Below are 23477 nucleotides of genomic sequence, written 5' to 3'. Positions count from 1 at the left end.
CATATATGCTACATTGGCCGATTTATCTTCTGTTGCATATATGTTATTACTTGGAAAAAGACAAATTGTCATAGGGTTTTTGAAAGAAATCCATACTTTGGGTTTGCTAGAAATAGATATTCTGGCTTCTGACGCCCAAAATCACTAAAACAATCTGGCTCCAAGTCTGATTTAAAAAAAAAGAAGACATTTCCATTACTAGGAAAGCCATATATCCTTTGCTTTGAAATTGCTGTTAGATTTAATATTTTATAATTTACATAATTGCATAATAAAGTTAGTATCTATAACATATCATAATTTTTTTTCTTATTTGTTAAGGACGAGGAGCATTTCCAACAACGTTTTAAGGAAATATCGAACCTTGTTGAAGAAGAGTGCGAGATTGATTTGAAAGTATTTAAGCTGTGTGGTGTAATTTTGACTGCTATATTTTATACTGATAATTTCAGTATATAAACAGTAATCTATACTGTACACATAGGTTTAACAGCAGGGAGGCAGGGGAGAGGAGAACCATCTTTTTGAGTTTATATATATTTCCTTATTTGTAAGATAATTTTATCCTAAAAACTCACTAAATTTCTGCATTTGGCTGTTGAAATATTCAAAATCATCTATGGTACCACTTTCTACAAGGATCTTACACCCTAATAAAGATTTCTTTTCAAAATACCATCAGTCTTCCAAAGCTTGTTGACACTATATAACTTAAACCGAGAGTTATCAACAACCATAATTTTCAGTGTTGAAATCCTCATGGAATTCAGGATTTGGCATGCACAAATTGCAAAATCTTACTACAGAAGACCTCCTATCCCCCTCATACAGAGATATTGCAACACTTTCTCAAAATAAGGTAACCATTTTATTGAGAACAGCTCTCAAACACATAGACCGAAGACTGCGAATAACAATATTTATAATTTTTTTAACTTTTTTAACTTAAATAAATATAATAAACATTTCATTCAAAGTGCAAACCTTTCTTTAGGTGAAAAGTAAAACACTTGTGAAACTTCAGTTAATGACAGAAATGACTTTCTCTTAAAACTCGGCAAAATGCTGGATTTAGTGTTTTAAATACCAAAATATTGCAGGATGGAGTTCCCCCTCGAATAGTCTCCCCAACCCTCTTACACGCTGGTATACATACATATACAATAATGTGTATGCACTATCTGATCCGTGGGTGCACCTAACGCACTACGGTTCCTAAAATCTGCAATCATACATTTCCTAAAGCCTAGAATTCATATCTCAGAGCATTTTAAAAGAAATTTCTGCTCGCTATGCTCGCAAATCTGGTATCAGTAGTATTATATTAAACTGAAGACCAGGAGAGAGCAGGAAACAGACCCACTGTCTTCTAGTTATACAATATTTTGCTTCTTCTCCCTTTCTCTACCCATCATACTGCTTGTACCTTGTATTAGGTTTAGACAGTTATTACCTTTATTTTACCTAAAAACAATTTTTATTCAAATATATGGGTGATATTTATCAGACATTTTTGCTTGCATTTACATCAGCCAGTAGTAAGCCACACAGTTCCAGAAGCCATGCAGGGCATGCTCATAATGTTCACATGATCAAAATAAATCCAAAAGTTGGGAGTGTATATCAAAATGATCCAGAGTTGTTCTACAATTTAAGTTTTAGGCGGTGAAACCTATTACAAGTGCCGTATTCTGGAGACTGCAAGAATATCAATAATGACAGTTTTCACTGATGAAGCAGATTAACCCGCCGTTCTATTTCCGCACTGCTTTGATTTATTATTTACGTGTATACCGACCTACGGTGGTATGTTTAGGACATGCAATTATTTTTTTAGGATTAAATTATTTTAAGCGATCAACATCTTATCTCGTGCGCACGACATCTTATCTTGAGCGATCAACATCTTATTTCGAGCGATCAACATATTATCTTGAGCGATCAACATCTTATCTTCAGCGATCAACATAATATCTTCAGCGATCAACATCTTATTTCGTGCGCACGACATCTTATCTTGAGCGATCAACATCTTATCTCGAGCGATCAACATGTTATCTTGAGCGATCAACATATTATCTTGAGCGATCAACATCTTATCTTGAGCGATCAACATAATATCTTCAGCGATCAACATCTTATTTCGTGCGCACGACATCTTATCTTGAGCGAACAACATCTTATCTCGAGCGATCAACATATTATCTTGAGCGATCAACATCTTATCTCGTGCGCACGACATCTTATCTTGAGCGATCAACATATTATCTTGAGCAATCAACATCTTATTTCGAGCGCACGACATCTTATCTCGAGCGATCAACATCCTATCTCGAGCGATCAACATCTTATCTTGAGCGATCAACATATTACCTTGAGCGATCAACATCTTATCTCGTGCGCACGACATCTTATCTTGAGCGATCAACATATTATCTCGAGCGATCAACATCTTATCTCGAGCGATCAACATATTATCTTAAGCGATCAACATATTATCTCGAGCGATCAACATCTTATCTCGAGCGATCAACATATTATCTTGAGCGATCAACATATTATCTCGAGCGATCAACATCTTTTCTCGGTCATCTTATCAATATCTATTAATGACCTTTGTGTGAATTCAGATCATTAGTAAAAACATACGGCTGCCACCGTTTTTGTTTTTATTTAGATTATACTTATAACCGTTTCCCGACCGCTTATCTCTCTACATAATTTCTACGTAAAAGTTCCTTGTCAGGTTTAACAATCGTTTCAATGCACATACTAAAGAAAATATATTAAATTATGCATCTTTGGAAAGGTCAGATGGCAAGCTTTCTAATGGTGTTTATTATACCTCACATAAATGTCCAATGCAAATTTTCCATTAGTTTAACTTGAATAATATATCATATTCACCAGTAATTTTATAACTCATGCGCAAAATCGTTATTTTCAATTTCTGCGCATGTGATATGATCCATATTATTTTTTCATATCTCCCGTCGAGAGATTTATACTTTCGCATTGATTAAAATACTGAGTCGATAAATTTTCAGACGAGGCGCTTATATAATTATACGTAAGGATTAAATTACCCTTTTCTAATGCTCTTGTATGTGTGAACCCGGTCGAATTTTCTTTTTTTTAAAGATTTACTGTACGGGCCAAATATTTCGAAAACAACTTTTACTCCAATATTGAATGGAAACTACCACCATGAGATTGGAAATGGTCTAACTAAGAAAATGAGTGCTCACACTTATATGTTTTGTTTAGAAAAAAGAAAGTTATCACCGTTTTTCGAATGTTACTGATTAACGCAATGTTGAAAGATTTGAATAAATATATATCAGCGATATGTAAACGTCTCGGCTAAATCTATCAAACAAAAGTCTTATTACACATCAAGGTCGCCACAAGTAAAGACTCTTTAATTCTGTCTTCATTATTTTGTTTGTAATTATTTGTTAATGTTAATTAAAATAATTATGTTGATTTTCCAGTAAATGTTTTGACCTTTATAAGATTTCGTATAATAAAATAATTATTGCATTCCAGAGAGGGTGATATGAAAAATGTTCACCCCTCGAAATATGAATATAGACCTCGCCTGACGCCTCGGTCGATATTCATATATCTCGCGGTGAACATTTTTCATATCACCTTCTCAGGAATGCAATATTTATATAATATCTTTAGAAAATCGAAAGAGAAACTATGACACACTGGCAGTTTTAAAATAGCATTTTCTATAGACTTTGTAAAGTATCGACTGTAAACTGTTAAATGTTAAAGGGGCATGCCTAGCTATAATTTGGTGCAATTAAATATCTTCAGAAACCATGTGTAAATGAAACATAGAGTCAAAGAAACATCAAACATCACCAAACAGTGTACTATAAGATGACATTGGTAAAAATTGAAATCCGGCCAGATGATGGTGGAAATGGGCTACTTTGATTAGAATTTGATAGAAAATAACAAAATTATTGCAATTTTGTTGAAAATGAGGATAAAACCAAAAAATATCACATTTTCACTGTTTTGAGTGCATTTTTTTCAAAAACTGCCTATTTATAGCCTACTGATTGCTAATTTCTGGCCATCAGAGGTAAAGTGAACATATTTAACAGTTTAAATGTGTACTTTGTATGCAGATCAGGGTAGAAAATGTTAAAACGGCAAAACAAGGCTGCATTTAGGGTAACTGCTTCAAAATTATGTCGCGACAGCTATTTTTGACAAAATCTGATGCTTTGTCCTATGGTACTGAAAATGCCATAAAGCCTTAGAAACTGTTGATATCAAGCTAAAACCTTGTATTTCATGTATTTAGGCTTCTTGTAGATTTCAAATGAAACTGGCACAGTGTCAGAGAAAAAAGTTTTTCTTATAGGCATACAGACACTAAATAGAAAAATGGCGCGAAAAAAAAAAATGGCGGATACAAATAGTTCTCAGTATTTTTTTTGCTCTGTAGAGCTATTTTCCTTATTTTCTTTGCAATTTTTTTGCTAAAATCACATGACAGATCTATGCTTGACATGTAGGTAGCATTTTCCTAATGAAATAACAACATGACAAAGTTTTTCATAGAAACTTAGATCGTACACCACCAGTGTTATTTGGGGTCTCATTTTTAGCTGATTTTGCAGTTTGTGTGTTTGACTGAAACTATTTTTCTTGCATCAAACATGACCCCAACTTTTCTTTTGAATTTTATTTAGCATTGACAAAACTCTTTAAGAAAATGTAGGTTACAGACATTTAAAATGGGTCCTGATGTGTGCTGCGGCCATTGGAAATAGGTCAATTTTATATAGAATAAAGAACAATAACTATTTAGTATGTTATAACCTAAAGACCGCAACACATACGGCACCGCAGCAGCAAGCGAATTCGCTGCGAAAACTACGCTATTTTACCTTCTTTCTTGATTATTTTACACGCACCTGTATTTATTTATAAAACAACATCAACTCTCAAAATTGCAGCTAAACATTCCTGCTATAATTAGTGAAATTCACGTTTTACTATTTATCAAGTTGTTGTTATACAATGGATAGCGATTTATTATAGACAGACGCTATAGGTGATTATTCGCCCAAAACGGAATAGTTCGATATATGTTCTTCCTGAAAAATGTAATAAGTTCTTCTTTTACACATGTCTAGTTTTGTTTGGGAGCATGCCCCCGAACCCCTCCGAGCCCCCCACCCCCCCCCCCCAAAAGTTTTCCAAATCAACATTCAGTTTTGGCTGGCTTTGCCCCTTTTGGTTCATTTATCTTTTAGGTATCAATAAGATAATTATAAATATATATGAACATTAAAAACATTTCTTTTACTTATTTTTTACCATTTTGCTTAAAGAAGTATATTACTGTGCTCAACATAAAGAACTGTAATTTAGGTCAAACTGTTTAGAACTTGTTTAAAAATTTAATCAGAAAGACTTGCATTTGGCTATTTCATATGTACATAGGCAAATTACTTTGGTTTACTATGGCGTATTACATGTATATTAAATTTATGGTTATCAATAAGGTCTTATATATCTTATATACTATATTCTACAATTACCTTTGCTTTTTACATTTTATTTAAAAAAAAAAATGTTAATGCAACATATATGCTACATTCTCGTGCAATGTCCAATGTGTTATATATGTTCCATTCTCCAAAATCACTATTATGGGACATATTTATAATGTAATATTTCTCCATTTCTCTAAAGAAATACTGCTAATTACCAAATACTCGTATATCATTTTCATATTTTTTGAGGTTCAAAAGAGGTTTAGGCACGGGAGGGTTAAACAGAAAACTTGAAAAAAGACCTAAACTTGGATTGGGTATATTAAAGGCGTACGCTAGAATTCCCTGTATATGAGATGGGCGAAAATTTTCCCAATAACAGAATTTCTTTAAACTTCGGATATAGAAGGACAATCATCTAAGAAACAAAAAAAATGCAATAAAAATAATAGGTCACCGGATTCGTAAAAGAGTTATCTGCCCTTGAAAACGTCATTTTTGAGGGAAATGCCGTTTTCAAGGGCAGATAACTCTTTTTCGATACCGGTGACCTATGATTTTTATTGCATTTTTTTTTGTTTCTTAGATGATTGTCCTTCAATATCCAAAGTTTGAAGAAATTCTGTTACTGGGAAAATTTTCGCACCAAATTCTAGCATACGTCCTTAAGTCACAATGAATACCCTTTAACTGCAAAACAAATTTTAAAGGCACTGTCCTCCTGATCGTTCGAAAACAAATAAAAGAAGACTTTTTTTTAGATATCTGGAAATCAATGCTGTATTTCTTAAGAATGCTTTGAAACTTAATTACTGACAGACTATATGTTCGTACTGACAGACTATATGTTATGGAAACACATGAGAATTTGATCAAATTTGAAAGCGTTATTTCTCGATGCAAAAACACGGCGCTAATTAATATCACGTCGACGTGATTTCAACATAATATCGTTGTGATTGTTTAGTTAATAAGCATTACTAGTCATATTAGAATTTCAAATTGAAAAAAAAACGATCATTTTCTTTTCCAAACATTTATTTAGAGAAGATACAGGTGTATGACTTTGACAGAGGTTTAAGCTCATTTTGATTTTTCACTTTACTACACCCTTTACAGAATAAAACAGGATTAACATCTGACCGAGTATTGCAGTAGCCATACAGAAGTCCCCTATCGGTGAAAAATAATTTTACTTGACCTTCAATAGTGACCTTGACCTTTGACCGCAACCATGGGTCATGTGCACAACACATAGTCCAATCATAGGGAACATTTCTGTTTAGTACTAAAAATCTAATGCAATTAAAACTAATAAAGCAGAGACAAAATTTTACTTGACCCTGAACAGTGACCTTGACCTTTAACCGACAAGCATAGATCATGCGTTGACACATTGTCTCTTCATGGGGAACGTTTGTTGTAGAACTAAGATAATCCACCAATGCATATAAAAGTTACGGAGCAGAAACAATTTTAACTTGACCTTCAATAGTGACCTTGACCTTTGACCTATACATGCCTAATATTCATATTGACTTTTATTTACATGCCAAGTTTGATTAACTTAGCTTGAATACTTTTTGAATTACCGCAGGTTCCAGACTTGCGTTCCGACAGACGGACGGACGGACGGAGGGCATTCCTATAGTACCCTCTGGTGTTCCACCGGTAAGGGACTAAAAAGAAAGTGTATGACAAGTCAAAATGTTACTTGAATATATCAAAAAACTTGTGTGCACCAGTACCCATGTTGACATGTCAAAGGTGTAGTCAGTGGCATTGGCGCGACTGGTGCATACGCATCTTTTTTTCGACAAAGTGTCCAAATTTTATTCTGCTTGTTCCGCTCGTCAACATGCATGTATGTACATGGTTACCTATGCAAATAGTTTTAGAACATTTTACATGCAAAACATGTATTACTTTACAAAAACCACCGAAGGCTAAACTGGGGTCCATGTTTAAACATAGAACAAAATAGTACAGGCCAACGGAGGAAATATAGAAATTCGCACCGAGCCATGGCAGTCCAATGACATGTCTTCGCGTTGTCTGTAGCAGAAAGGAAGGGAATGGCCAATAATTTTCCCAAGCAATTTGAATCATATGGATGCATTTTGTCTGACAGACGTGAAGATGCACCAAAGTAGTTCGGCTGGGTTATCTACCTGAATATAATAATACGCATTGTGCCAATTTCAGTTACATTGTGTGACAGCTCAGAAACTTGTAAGAGAAGATTATCCCACTACTATACAACGGATGATCGGCTGTCTTCACTAGCCCTGACCCCTGTTTCGAAATAATGTACTAACTATAATTATTCGCCACCCTTCCTCCTCGTAAGGAGAACAGGTTTTAAAAGTGTATTGAATATAGATCAGGTGGCCATATTGTTTTTGCTTGTTTGTTTGAGGTTTTCTTGGGGGAGTTTTGTGATATCAGTCAAACTAACACAATTGTATGTTGTGATAATTTAAAGCATGATATTGTCCTCACATCCTTTAGATACCTATAAGGTATTTATGTTTAAGGACGTATGCTAAAATTTGGTGCGAAAATTTTCCCAATAACAGAATTTCTTCAAACTTTGGATATTGAAGGACAATCATCTAAGAAACAAAAAAATGCAATAAAAATCATAGGTCACCGGTATCGAAAAAGAGTTATCTGCCCTTGAAAACGGCATTTCCCCCAAAAATGACGTTTTCAAGGGCAGATAACTCTTTTTCGAATCCGGTGACCTATGATTTTTATTGCATTTGTTTGTTTCTTAGATGATTGTCCTTCAATATCCAAAGTTTAAAGAAATTCTGTTATTGGGAACATTTTCGCCCATCTCATATACAGGGAATTCTAGCATACGCCTTTAATAACGATTTGGAAATTTTAAGCTTCAGTAGAAACAGTATCTATTGCCCAGTCAACATTTTTTACAGTCGTGTTATCAGGGCTTGACCGCGTCTTAGTGCACGCGATATCATGCATTGCCATGAATACAAAACCGGGCCGATTAGGAAACAAATGAAAACGACTTTGTACACAAATGTCTCCCACATTCATTCGGAGCAGTCAGAAATAGTAAAAAGTTAACTAGTTTTGGAATTCATGACTCCGTCTAAACTGCAGAATAAGAGACATATACATTTAGGCAACGCGCAGAATATTTTCAAAGCATATAGTGCTACAGGGAGAGTTGAAATGAACTTGAAATCGTTGTTTTAAATTTTGTTGTGTTTTTAATTTTCGCATATATGTGGACTCTCAATAGAGTCACGGTCAAATACTGCCGTTTGAGTCTTGAGCATATATTTCCTACTTTCGGCTTGATGTTGAAAAAAATACTTGGAGATGATAACATAATGTATTAAATACTTCATTGCAAATTCAGTTTCTTTTGTGGTCTTTTGTCATAAGGATATGAAGGAATTCAACGTCCCAACCAAATTATGTTGGAGCTAATCGGATTTGGTCTTAAATTTTGAATTGATTAGTAATTTTAAAGGCAGTTGCCTCCCAACGAATGCCGAAACTTCATTTTTGTATGGGGTTGTTGTTTATGCACTTCTGCGATTTCGGGTTATGGCAATTTTCGTTTTGTATTTTTTGTAAAGTTGTTAAACGTTAAATTAACCCTTAGCCTGCTGCAGGTGAATTTAACAGCCTTTGCAAACAGCTTAGAACCAGATCAGACGCCGATTAAATCGGCGTCTGATCAGGTTCCAAGCTGTTTGCTACTGTGACAATATTTTTTCCAATTTTGGAGCAAATTGAATGAACTTTACAATTTTAGCAGACGACATTTCCGGCAGACAACAATTTATCTAGCATGCTAAAGGTTAAGATTGGTTACGACTTAGCTGTTTTGTGACACAGAGCATGAGTGATGATCAACCCTTTCGTCTTTGATTGTATCTGTGAAGCAGATCTGAAACTCCACGATTGGCAGTTGTTAAAGGTACTGAGACTTAATAATTTGGTATGTTTCGTCAGGCCATTTCAAAGGCATAGATGCATGACATACGTTTACGGTATGCTTAATTTTAGTATTGTAAATTTCCCCATGTACCTCAGACTACATCTTATGGAACATATATTTCTCAGTTAATTCGGTTTGCCAGAGCGTGTAGTCATGTTCAGGATTTCAATGAACGTAATCAATATGTTGTGGGGAATATAAATTTTGTTTACTTAACGCTGTCTTGTGGAACAGCCATATGTTCGTTTAATAGTTGGCGTGGAAGCAGTGGTCTAAACTAGTTGTTTACCAGTAGTAAATTATTACGTCAGAATAACTGACACGTCAGGATGACACCACCCTTAACTTTGAAAGGGAAAATAAAAACACAAATGCTGAATAAATTTGAAAACCAACCAAATTTTTACTTTACTTTCTAAACTAATATTTTACAAAAAGATCTAAATATGCATATTAGAAAAATGCCAAAAATACTGATAAAGATGACAAATCAGCTTAATGAATAAAAAGAATAAAGTTTTAAGTTCTGCCAAAAAGTAAATAATAATCTAAATAAATGGTATAATTAAAGTATCTAAATGTATTTTTGTGACTCTATACTTGTATGACTCTGTGTAAAATTAACAGCAATATAAATTAATTATAAATATTTACTGAAGTATTTAAAGATGAAAATCTAAAACTAATTGCTGTAAAAACAATAGAATTTAAGTTACTTATCAAAGGAAATTACTTACTTACTTAGAGAAAAGTTACAATGAATTTAATAAAACTCTTAGGTTAAATAAATAGCCAAAAATAAATACAAAATTAATCAATTATTAATTACTAAACCCTAAAAGAGCTTTTTAGATGTTGTCAGTCCAAAAATTCTTTAAAGAGTGAACAAATGGCTCTGAAATTCTACTGAGGTAAACTCTTCCAGAATGCATTCAACCATGAAGGATGTAAAGTACATTCTGATTGGTCAGCATCTTTCTGATAAGCCATTCAACATTTATCTTACAAATCAGCTATGGCCTTGGCAATGCTTATGTAAACTCTTTGTCTATAATCTAAAAATAGCTCACAGTTCTTTCATAACTGGTCTTACTAAAAATAGCTGATGAAAATACAAAATGAAAATATGTAATGATATCAAATGCAGTTTGTTGCAATAAAGATAAACTGAAAGTACTGATGACTATGAAGTATATAAGCAATAATAAAGTGTCAAATGAATATACTAAACTAAAATGTGCATGGAGAATGATCTACATAGATAAATCAGCAGTCTTTAATAGACTAGCTGAATGCCCTTAATAGACTAGCTAAATGTCTATGCTTTCAAATCTTAAAATACCATACTATTTGTAAATACAAACATTTATGATAAAATATTAGACTGTTTGATGATATTATGCAATACTGAAACTATGTATTATGTCACATTATGTTGTAAAAGTCCAACTTTACAACAAATACATTACAAATAAACGTCTTCAGCAAGGCTTCCGTTTTTACAAATTGCGTGAATATTTTGCTAAATTTTATTATCGTAATTCAGATTTGGTTTTAAAATTCAATTCAGTAGTAATTTAAAGATACTTCTGCAGGATGGTATTTCAAAACCCGATTTTTGTGGGATGTGGTTTACAATTTTCGTAAGATTTTGGGTCATGGTAATTTTCCAACTGTATTTGGTAAAATTATAAAACGTTTTATTAAAAGAGGTTACGACCCAACTGTTTTGAGTCAAACAGCATGTTTTAAGTGTTCAACTCGTTGATTGTGTCTAATGGAAGAAGGGGATGACTCTGTGATAAGTAGTTTTTATATCCCACCATGACTGAACTGTTTTGATTTCTGTCTTAAGGCCAGTTTCGTCGGGCCATTAAGGGTGTTTCTTTTGATGCTCTGTCTTCTGCAAAGACAATGAGTACATGCGTTTTTGGTTCTTAAGGTTTGCTATTCATATGATTACACAAGAGCATTTTTTGTGTTTTACATGTTATGCCTTCTGTTGCCATTGCACGTGTTAGAGATTCACCTGGCGGGGATTACTTTTATGTACACTGTCCATGACAGTGGTAAGAGTGAGGTTAGGTGCACACCATAAACCGGTTTAAGCTTCCCAGTGGTGTCTTTGCCACACACCGTTCAAAGGCGGTGCCCCACTGTGTTTCTTTATTTGTTCGTTTTGTCCTCGTGCGTGCGTGCCGCGCGCGCGTGTGTGTGTGTGCGTGTGCGTGTGTGCATACCTGCTCGCTCTGAGTTGCGATTTGGGGAGTCTGCGTATCTGGACCGTGGCATTCCCTGTCGGATATCTATCCTTGTTTTTTTTTCTTTTACCTAAACTTACACGAGCTCATTTGTGTTTAACATAAAAAAGCCTTCTGTGTTGCATTTGCCGATGATAACTTTGATCTATACTGTCCTATAACTTTGAAACATGTTAGGGGAGTAAGAGTATCGCTGGATACAACACTAACCGGCCAATTGTGTGTTTCAAAATGGTTCCCCAATGTGTTCCGTTATTTGTTTCGTCTTTTTCCTGGTTTTGCTTTGTCAATTTTATGTATATTTCCATAATTTATAAGTTTAATCATGCATTACTGATTGAATTTTGCATGAGAAAACTGCGTTCTTTGTACGTGACTGCGTCTATTGGATCTTCAGTTGCATCACATAACACGATCAAACGCTTTTCCCTTTGGAAAATTCACTTGTTACAATGTCATAACACTGTTACAATGTCATAACATTGTCTATCATATTCCATGTATCTGTAACTTACTTCGAAGAATTTAATCTGCAAATCGAATATAAATGGTTGAAAAACATTCACCAAACCCTGTTTCTAATATATGGTCGTGCTTTCAGTTCCGGAACTAAAGTGCTGTCTTAAAGAATATAAGATTTTTTTCACTTATGGCAGGTGCAGATGGGAATTTCCGGCTCGAGGGTAACTGTTTTTGACGGTTACCGCTTCAAAAGTTACCCCAGAGCCGGATATTTCCATCTGCATCTACCATCAGTGATTGAATCTATTCAACAAAAAATGGTAAAAATATATTCAAACAAATGATTTAATGTGCTTTTCTTATAGTAGCGTATTAACAAAGCGCGTGAACTTTACATCCGTAAACAGGAAGTACGCCATGACGTTACAAAGACGAAAACAACGTAATAGTTCCGGTTTTATTTTATCATCTGCAGTGAAACGTAATGTTTAGTGAAACGTAATGCTTTTTTCCGTAAAATTATGTTTTTTGAATCGAGAAATATGTTATAAGGAACAAAGAGAAACTATCAAGGTATTTGATTTTATCCTGTTTTACGTGTAACAAAATTATTACTACACAATTCTACTATACAGATGTAGTTCGTTCTACGTAATTTAGAGCACGAGAGTCATCTAACACCCCGGGGTGTAAGATGGAGTTTTTATCCAGCACCGGTGAAATCACCAGAAATCACAGTCTGGTATGCAAGAAAAACGAATTTCGTGGCTGGCACACTTCCAGATTCAATGAAAATGGTATATTTCTAATTCTAATATCCTGTCACTTGCAGTATTTTCTACCCGATATCAGGGTGCCGTATATCTTTCTTGATATACCGTCAGTTGACACGTGACCAGTGATATACGGTCAGTTGATCATGTGACCTTATGATCGATATCGTTGTCATAAGAAATTTTGCATTGAAACCATCACCATTGTGTTGAAAATGTCCGAACTAAGAAAATGAGTGGTCAAATGATGAGTTTTTATTCAAAAACGAAGAAGTTATTGCGATTTTTAATTGAAACCACATTACTGTTTAGGACGAAATGTCACACTGCACAACTGTCTTGATTAATTTACACACATGCTAAATTGGTTATTCGCTTTGCAGAATAATTCGCCATCATTCGCCGCAGGACGTATTACCATTTCCGGACCTGGCGTGTATAAAAAAGGAGCGTGACGACCGACCATTTGACGCCATGCATGCGCGAAGAAACAGTTCTATGATATATGATCTAAATTGTACAATAGAAGACATATTAGAATCGAAATAATTTATAGCAAAACCGTGTTTGAACACTATTTATACACTCAGGCGGTAATACGTCGTTCGCCCTCGTGAAATTATTGCGCCCGACGTATAACCACCCATAATGTATAAATAGTGTTAAAGCACGATTTTGCAATTAATTATTTCTTAAATAGAGGACAATTCTAAGGAAAAAACTTTGGGAAGACATTTGTCCTTGCCACCTAGGGAGCTTCAAGTTTCTTCATTTATCAAGTCTTATTTTGATAACAAACATAATGGTTTAAAACTTAATTTTATGGACTCGGTGGAATTTTTGTACTAGTATTTGCAATAGCACTCTATTCAGAAAAATTGAAAAATTTTGAAGTGTTAGTATTAGAAGTGACTCAAACAGAAAATGCGAAAATACTATTTAGACTATTTAACAGAATACGTGTATGTAAAAGTAATAAAACTCATAGCAAGATATTCTGATGTTTGTAATAAATGATGTAGGTTTCCTGTCTAACAACCAAGAGCAAGAAAAAAAAAAGAAAAAAAAAAAAAAAAAAAAAAAAAAAAAAACAACAGTCTGGCGATGCCGTTTCCTGGCTTTGAGTCTAGGATTACAGTTAAGAAAATTAAAACTGTTTAAAAATTAATTTGTTGAAGGCGATCGTAGGAACTGATGAATGCATCTCGATGGTTCTTGTCAAGTGATCATGTGCATAATGTGATGTAGCTCATTTTAGAAATGTACCACCTGGGAAGTAACTGATGAAGAACCTGTGTATGAACACCAAAACTTTCTTTGAAAACCTCTTTTGTCTCTTAGCCCATAACAAAACAAGTAAAAAGTGTCTGTGCTATTAAAGAGGATTTCATGGCAGTGACATCTGGACTTTACCAACTTCCGTTTAAACTTCATTAAATGGTCATTTTTTACATGTCAAATGCATAAAGGTAGTTCAGACACCTTGTGTTTATATTTACACCTTATTTCTAGGAACATGTGTGCTACTATTTAGGAGTTTAGATAATTGGCCCATGTTTTATTTGTTGAACCCTCGGCTTTTCTGTAGAGACTGACGGTAATACTTTAAAATAATAAATGCCAGAGATACATGTATCTAGATAATATTAAATAGCAGTTAGCAAATTTGAATACCGTTTAGCAATATGTCCATTTTTTACCCCTGTGCCGAAGCTTCCTAACCAGGTGCAGTTTGGCGCTATTGAAGGTCAATGACGTAATATATCAAAACAATACTGGATAATAACTGCTGCACGTGACCGATGTGTAAAATGATTGAAGAAGGAGGGGTTCGATAATGCTAAAAATATATCAGAGAAATCATTAACAGATTCTGTCAGTAACAGATACTGTCAGGCTACAGGTATTCAAACTACAGCGATGGTCACTGAGCTTGTTCTTTTGATAATGTGCATTTTTATAAAAATGAGTTGTAGAAAGATGACCCTGATCGTGTTGTTTTTCATGTTTGCAAATGTTCACGCGGAATCTTGTAACGCATTTAAAATAAAAAAGGAACACTTGAATAAACGTCTCGTCGGACATAAAATATCAGAAATGACTGTAAAAGGACACCACGAATGTGTTCGTGAATGTTTTTATCTGTCTCTTTGTAAAAGTACCGATTATTATAAACCCGAAAATACATGTAAACTAAATAAAGCTGACAGCACATCTGTCGGGACTTCGGAATTTGAGAACTATCCAGGAGGCATATACTCCGATATCACGGAGTGGCCAAGCGTGAGTTCTTGTTTATTTTGCCTTACTAGTAATTTTGAATTAGTTATACTATGCAGTAGATAGTATTTGTTTGAAATGCACTTTCTTCGTTTTCTTAATAAAAATGAAGCAAACAGGATAAAGATTATCCTATCATGGTGTATAACAAAGATTCGTCTTAGATAAAAAGAGATAAAGAAGATATCTACAAAGTAGATAAAGTTGTTGTAGTAATTTTTATGGATAAAATAAGTGTTATAGACCTACACTTGTATAATATTAGAAAGGATTTTTTTAAACCTTGCAATTATAGTTAAGAATATCAGCAATATTGAACTGAACTAATTATGTTTCATCAGTAGGTTTTGGGAACATAAACGATATAGGGACAATACACGTTTTTGTGTATAAACGTCTGCAGAAGCCTGAGGGATTGTTTCGGTCTCGGTCACCAACATATCCAAAGGGCATCTGCAGTCGTTAATACACAAAACAAGTGTTCTGTCACTATCCTTGCGAATATTTAATGTATTGTTTTCATAGGAGATGACTTTACGATTCCGGTACAATTTTTAATTAAGAAATAATTTATAGCAAAACCGTGTTTTAACACTATTTATACACGAGGGACGGTTATACGTCGGGCGTAATAATTACACGAGGGCGCAGCCGGATTGAAACTATTTCGTACGAGGTATAATTGCATGAGTGTATAGTGTTCAAGCACGGTGTTGCTATAAATTATTTCGATTCTTGTAAAATTTCCGCAGTCGAGAAGAGGTTAACGCTGCAGAGTATTGTCCTGTTGGTATGGTCTCAAGTTACTGAAAAACACTACTCCAAAGTGCTTTATTAGATTAATATTTGCGTCCAACCAGCATTTTTTCCAGCCTTAGAAGGATTGGTTTGTAGAACTTTTTTCATCTCTCAGAACCTTTTGAACGATGGCACTTTTGTGCGCCTTAGTGTTGCCATGAATAAACTGGGGACCGCGAAGACCAGTCCTAGGGTGCTTTTTTGTATTTTCGTTTAATAGCTTTCAGTACTTCATCTCTTTAAAACATTCCAGGGACTGACATTCCTAACGGTGTTGAACTTTGTACAACAGTACCCATTGATTTAAAGAAGATGGAATACAAAACCTTTTTGGAACTTTTAGTTCTTATTGCAATTACCGGTCTACGGTCACCTTTTCGCAGCCACTGTCTGTTGTCAACGTGACGCTGTGGCTAATAAAAGTATATCTAGGTCTTATATCCTGTAAGGAGCCGTGACATTGTGCGATCGTCTAAAAGAAGAGCTTTTTCGGCGTTTCTTTAGCACATTTGGCCCTATTGGCAATTTGCTCTCAATTACATGTGAGGCAACCATCGAGCACAAACTTTTCTTAAACACAAGTGCTTGGTAAGAATCTCATAGTTCTCCCCGTTGACATGCCAAGAAAGACACTATATCGGGCACCGTGTACCTGGTGTCTTCATCAAACAAACGTCTAACTGCTGCAGCAACGTTCTTTTAAGTCACTGCTGTTTTGGGTCTGAAATGACGAGCCCTGTCTTTAAGGACTGCCTGACCATTTTTAAATTTACTTCCCACCTGTAAACATGCGAAGTATATATCATATTTCTACGGAATTCCGTTAGGGCCATCGCCTTTGAATGTATTGATCTGAAACGCGATACTCGATAGTACGATGATGAAAACACGAAATCACGAAACCACGATAACGAAAACGCGACAGCACGATGATGATAACGCGATACTACGATAACGAAAACGCGATAATACGATAGTACGATGATGATAATGCGATACACTATCGCGTTTTCATCATCGTACTGTCGCGTTTTCACCATCGTACTATCGTATTATCGCATTTTCGTTATTGTAGTATCGTGATTTCATTATCAATTATCAATTCATTATCAATATCATTATCGTACTATCGCGTTATCACCATCGTACTGTCGCGTTATCATCATCGTACTGTCGCATTATCGTCATCGTACTGTCGCGTTATCACCATCGTACTGTCGCGTTATCACCATCGTACTATCGCGTTATCATAATCGTACTATCGCCTTCCGGTGCCCATGCGCACAGAAGAATTTCCTCTCCACTGTTCTGGTGTCTATTTATCGTGTTATTTAAGCTCTGTTGAAATTAAAAATGATTTCTATTGCTTGCTAATGGGTTGTAAAAAGTTTTTTTCAGCAAAAACCAAATATGTACTTAGGCAAAAACTCTGCAGGTCAATCGGTTTGAGTTTTCTATATTGTATATGATAACAAGAAAAAAAAAGAATGTTATATTGTACCATGATCAGGGCGTTTTTGTTTGTTTTTATTTTGGTCTGACATGAATATTTTCACAAATATGATGATGAATATTTTCACAAATATGATGGTTTATATTTCAACACTGAAAAGCAAATGCATGTCTTGTAAAGCTCAGGTCACTGATGTTGAATTCCGTAAGACGCATAACAACACTGAAATCGGAGCATCGCAAATATTCGAAGAATATTGTTTGCAGTTTTCATGGCACATAGTTTCTTTTAATGCATCAAAGTCTGGCAATTTTCTGCAAAAATAAAATAAAAAGTAAAGCAGTTTACAACCAAAAGTGAGTTAACGCCCCCTTACTCAGACATTTTATTTATGATTTTACAGGAATGAGAAATGCAGTAAAATTATATCTGCACAGCATTCTGAACCTGTTCAACATCCAAAACGCTTTGTCTCCCTAAATTCATTTTCTGTAAATGACTCTTAAATTGACGAAAGCTAAAAAAGCATGGAAAAATGTTAATTATTTTTTGCTTTTGACTAACTAGCAGCTGTAGCTATAGGAGGATCATCAATACAAATCAAGATTTTCACACACTAGCACCAGCGTTCGAATCTGCATATCGCCCTATCGCTAGAGCAGGAGCTGTAGTTCTAAAAGTATAACTTCTAATCTTCTCATTTTTAGCATGCACATGCGCAGCGGAAGGCGATGGTGCGATAATGATAACGCGACAGTACGATGGTGATAACGCGATATTACGATAATGATATTGCGAAATCACGATACTACGATAACGAAAACGCGATAATACGACAGTACGATGGTGAAAACGCGACAGTACGATGGTGAAAACGCGATAGTGTATCGCATTATCATCATCGTACTATCGTATTATCGCGTTTTCGTTATCGTAGTATCGCGTTATCATCATCGTGTTGTCGCGTTTTCGTTATCGTAGTTTCGTGATTTCGCGTTTTCATCATCGTACTATCGAGTATCGCGTTTCAGATCAACACATACAAAGGCGATGGCCCTAACGGAATTCCGTATATTTCAGATTTGTTTTCGCTTTTCATAGCTACGTAGCTTCGCAGCTTGGTGTACTAGTATATGACTGCACCAGATACAAAACAAAATATCTCCGAAACGGTACGATAATTTTAAAATAAAGACCCACCACGACCTGGTGACCTACATTCAGGCAAATTATTCTGACAATACTGGTATAATACAGCTATTCTACAAGATGACAACCCTCCCTGAATAAATGTGTTTTCACAACTTTATCTGCAATGTTATTCATAGTTCTCGGTATAGTTTTAAAACATAGAATAATAATTATCTTACACTGTAGAAACAAAGTGTTGTCTAAACTCACCTCAATACATCAAGTACTGTGCAGTATGTAAGGTAATCCTCTAAGTGTTAATATCTTCTGTCAGTTAATTACACATTCTATTGTAGCACAGTAATAAGCAAGCAACATGTCAACACATTTTATACCTGATTTTACTAACTTTGTAAAGGTTTCAGAATATAAGTCTCATTCTTGCATACATGTACTTCATACAATGACACTGTAATAAAACATAAAAACATATGCAAGACCATTCTGTTAAAGAATTATAGGAGACTAAATTAATTACTACAGATATCACAAATTCTATCACATTACTATTATTATTATTATTATATTAAGATAGATTAAACAAGAAATATCTTTAAAAATGATGGTCGGCGAATTGTAATAAGGAAAGAAGTTTATGAATTTTTCATCTAACATTCATCTTTCATCTAACATTTTTCAAATTGCAAAACTAAACACCGCACTTTAACAATTTAAATGGTTCTCTTTTAATTTTTCGCAAAGGTTTAGTAGGGTTGCAATTTTGTTTCGTTTATCCTTAGACAAATAATTACAGCAGTAGTTTGATGAAGATTCATGAAGCGGTTCATGAGAAGAGGTCATTAAACGTGTTTATATTTTTAGCTAAATTGGTCCCTATCCACATTTGTAACAAAATAGCAGGAGACCTTACGATATTGTTACACATCGAGTTTGATAAAAATCCATTACATTTTTGTGGTTAATGCGAAGAAAGGCATATCTACTTTTAGCTATAGTGGTCCCTAATAGGGCCCAAGTTCCTATATAAATAAATTTGGAAGAGGACCTTATAATGATGCTCCAGACCAAGTATGACAAAGATCCACCAAGCTGTTCATGAGACGCTGTATAAAGGCATTTCTAGTTTTAGCTCTAGCAGCCCCTAAAGGGGGTCAAATGTCCCAGCTGAACAAAGTTGGCTGCGGGCCTAATAAAGATGCTACAAATCAAGTTTGATAGAATACATGAGGAAAAATCAATTAAAGGATTTTTTTATTTATTATTTTTATTTATTTCTAAAATAGGCCAACTGATCCCGCTTTTTAACAAATGCATATTCGCTATTCATGAATCTTTGGACAATGACGTCACACCTAAAAAAAGTGAAGGTCAACCAAAACATACAATTGTAAATATTTCAATATTTCTGTTTCATAAGCAAAGTTTGACCGTAGTCATATCACATAGATAAACTGTATGCAGCGTACCTTTAGTTCAGTGTAATGAGATTCAGTCATTATATAGCTTATACATAATAAAACAGATTTCAACTGAGTTCAATATTTGCATACCATACTAAAGAAAAATATTCATATATAATAAATCAGTTAAATAATTCATAACAAATATATCAAAGCAAACAAGTACTCATTTTAATATGCAATCTGGATAAGTCACAAAAGCAAGAAACCTTTTCATATACAGACGACAATTGTAACAAGGAAAATCTATTAAAAAGCACTTCTCTACATAAAAGACTCTTATCACACCCTTATTCATGTGATACGCAGACCGTATTCAGCTCTTTCTTTAATTTGATATATGTTGGTATTTGAACAGGTTTTTATCATATTTATTAAACTTACTTATCATTTTGAGATATATCAATATTCTTGCTAAATATACTGAGCCAAAGTTAGCTTTAAAACTGTGAACAGCGCCGTTTAGGATAAACGCTTTGTCTACATTTCACTCAGCGTAGCACAATCAACGGAGTGAAAGACATTGACACTCTCGTCCAATCAGGCAGAGTGTTACATAAATCTTCCATTTTGATAAATTATCTATAATGCGTTATCAAGTAGTTTGACTTGCAAACTGAAGTCACGTGGCATAGGTAACGAATTCGTTCTTAGACGGCGTTCGCCGAAAAAACAATATGATGTGTAGAAACCGAGAAGCTGGTATTAATCTGGGCCTTTTAATGGCCTAAAAACTGCCATAAAAATAGACAGTTACCTTAAAAAACTGAAAGCCAAAACACAACTAACGTGTATCTAATAAGAAATGGTTTTAGAAAAAAAACCAAATATTATAACATATCAGATCTGTTATAAACTAATTAATACCAACCTCTCGTTAAAACAGACTTGTCTACTACAGCCTTTTCCATATTTTACATATAGTACCATGCATAAGACACAACAGTTTCCGTAAGACTGCGCGCTCCACTATTCGGCGATTTGACAGTAACATGAAAATAATTCCAAGTATAACAACTCGGTGACCTTGACCTTAGGTATAATGGGCCCAGCCCCTGCCGAAAAACCTTAACCAAGAAAGTTCACGCAGACGCCGGGGCGAGTAGAATAGCACCCTTATTCTCCAAACAGTGGAGCTAAAAATGCATGGCTGCTCCCATACGTTACTAGAGACTGTGAAATCTTAATTGTACAGCTACTGCATGTATAATTATTTAAAATGTACACATGCTAAAAGATAAAATAGAGCCTTTACAATAGAAAATTGTTACCACAGAGTTCTAATAAAATTAAAGATCATTAGTGAGTGTATATTAACCTATATCTACTATTTAATATTTGAAAGCAGGATTTTGCTGTTACATGTATCATTCTTGGATCAGATAGAATAAAACTTAACTTGTCAAAATCTGGTAAGTTACAGAAACTGTTCTCTTAAGAAATAGCTTTTCTGAACAATTCATCTTTAATTTTATCATACGCTGGACAATACAAAATGGTATGTTTTTTCATCTTCTATACCGGAAAGACATAATAGACAGACTCTATCATGAACAGGTAACCTTTCATACCGGCCTGTTTCCAAACGTAAAGGAGCCACACCACATCGGAATTTAGCAAGAGCTCGCCTGTGTTTGTACGGCAAAATTGCAGATACATAATTCTAATTTCAAAAACATTTTTTAAACGTTTATAAGTCCTAAGCTTATTCCCTCCAATGCCACTTGTTCCTTGTTCGGCATTAATAGTATTCACCCAATTCTCAATATATTTGCTTAAACATGCATCTTTAAGCTTATTAATGCAATTAGACTTAGGCAAAGGAACATCTATATTTTCAAACTCATTACAATGTAGCATAGATTTGATACATAAATGTTGATAAAATTTCTATATATTTAACTGCAAATTCTTTGCATTCAAATGCGCATGACTTAAACTTATGCATGATATTAAATTAACTTCATGAATTCACGATTTCACGATTTCTGCTTCCTGAATTCACGATTTCCACTTCATGAATTCACGATTTCACGATTTCCACTTCATGAATTCACGATTTCACGATTTCCACTTCACGAATTCTCGATTTAACAATTTCCACTTCATGAATTCACGATTTCACGATTTCCACTTCACGAATTCTCGATTTCACAATTTCCACTTCATGAATTCACGATTTCACGATTTCCACTTCATGAATTCACGATTTCACCTTTTATTCATGAAGTGGAAATAGTGAAATAAAGAAATCGTGAAGTTTTTTCGTGAAATCGTGAATTCATGAAGTGGAAATCGTGAAATCGTGAATTCATGGAGTGGAAATAGTGGATTCAGGAAGCAGAAATCGTGAAATCGTGAATTCATGAAGTGGAAATCGTGAAATAAAGAAATCGTGAAATCATGAAATCGTGAAATCAAGAAATCGTGAAGTTTTTTCGTGAAATCGTGAATTCGTGAATTCATGAAGTGGAAATCGTGAAATCGTGAATTCATGAAGTGGAAATCGTGAAATCAGGAAGCAGAAATCGTGAATTCGTGAATTCATGAAGTGGAAATCGTGAAATTATGAAGTTGAAATGTCACCACGGGTCTTTCGTACAGTTGGTATAGAATGTGTCCTCTCAATTATTTTGTATAACCAGTTCTATACATTAACAAACTTCATGCCCTTGGTATACCATCAATGCGCGTTAAGTTTATAATAGTTTAGTTTAATAATAATATTTTATTTGCTCTCAACATATTTACAATATAATTAATTACAAAACAGAGCATAAACATAGCACAAAGAAATAAAGCAAATATGATTGGGCAACTAGTTCTTTCAACAGTAATGAATGCCATCCCATAACGAAAATTATATCAAAATTGATTGGCTCATACATAACATAAAGCAGCGAAATACAATGCAATTGAGCAACATTTATGTTTTAGTTGTTTTACGACCTTATAAGAAAAGAAAAAAAAACTAGCCGGGAGAGGTTGAAGAAGTTGGATGCCAGTTTCCAAAAGGATAAAGAAGAATTAGAGTCATGAGGGATGTAATTGAGGAAACCCTTCAATAAATGGTTCTTTATTTTCTTCTGGTAAAAGCTCATTTCACCAACAAGATGATAAGAAGGAAACAGTGGTGGCTGTTTTTTCTTTAATATACTTTTGAAAATACTTAGTAATGGTGAATTCCGAATTTTAAATCCAAGATTTGAAGATGGGATAAGATGGATTTTAATATAGCTGTGTTCTCCTAGCAATGGTAATATAGTCTTCTGAGCGGACCATTTTTCTGTAACAATGCTTGGAAAAATTCTATTCAAGTAATTTGGTA

General features: G+C 34.4%; 1 protein-coding gene across 1 annotated transcript in view; it reads left to right on the top strand.

The window, feature by feature from the left end:
* LOC123525282 (dystrobrevin beta-like) overlaps positions 1 to 23188 on the top strand; it is a 157323-nt gene extending 134135 nt beyond the window's left edge. Inside the window, exon 17 of the mRNA XM_053539631.1 lies at positions 23087 to 23188. Coding sequence (XP_053395606.1) covers positions 23087 to 23188 — 102 coding nt within the window. The remainder of the gene's footprint in view (positions 1 to 23086) is intronic.
* The last annotated feature ends 289 nt before the right edge of the window (positions 23189 to 23477 follow it).

The sequence above is a fragment of the Mercenaria mercenaria genome, chromosome 3 (assembly GCF_021730395.1).
Source record: "Mercenaria mercenaria strain notata chromosome 3, MADL_Memer_1, whole genome shotgun sequence".
NCBI classification, from domain to species: Eukaryota; Metazoa; Mollusca; class Bivalvia; order Venerida; family Veneridae; genus Mercenaria; species Mercenaria mercenaria.
The sequence above is the reverse complement of the archived record's forward strand: the minus strand, read 5'-3'. Positions and strand labels throughout refer to the sequence as shown.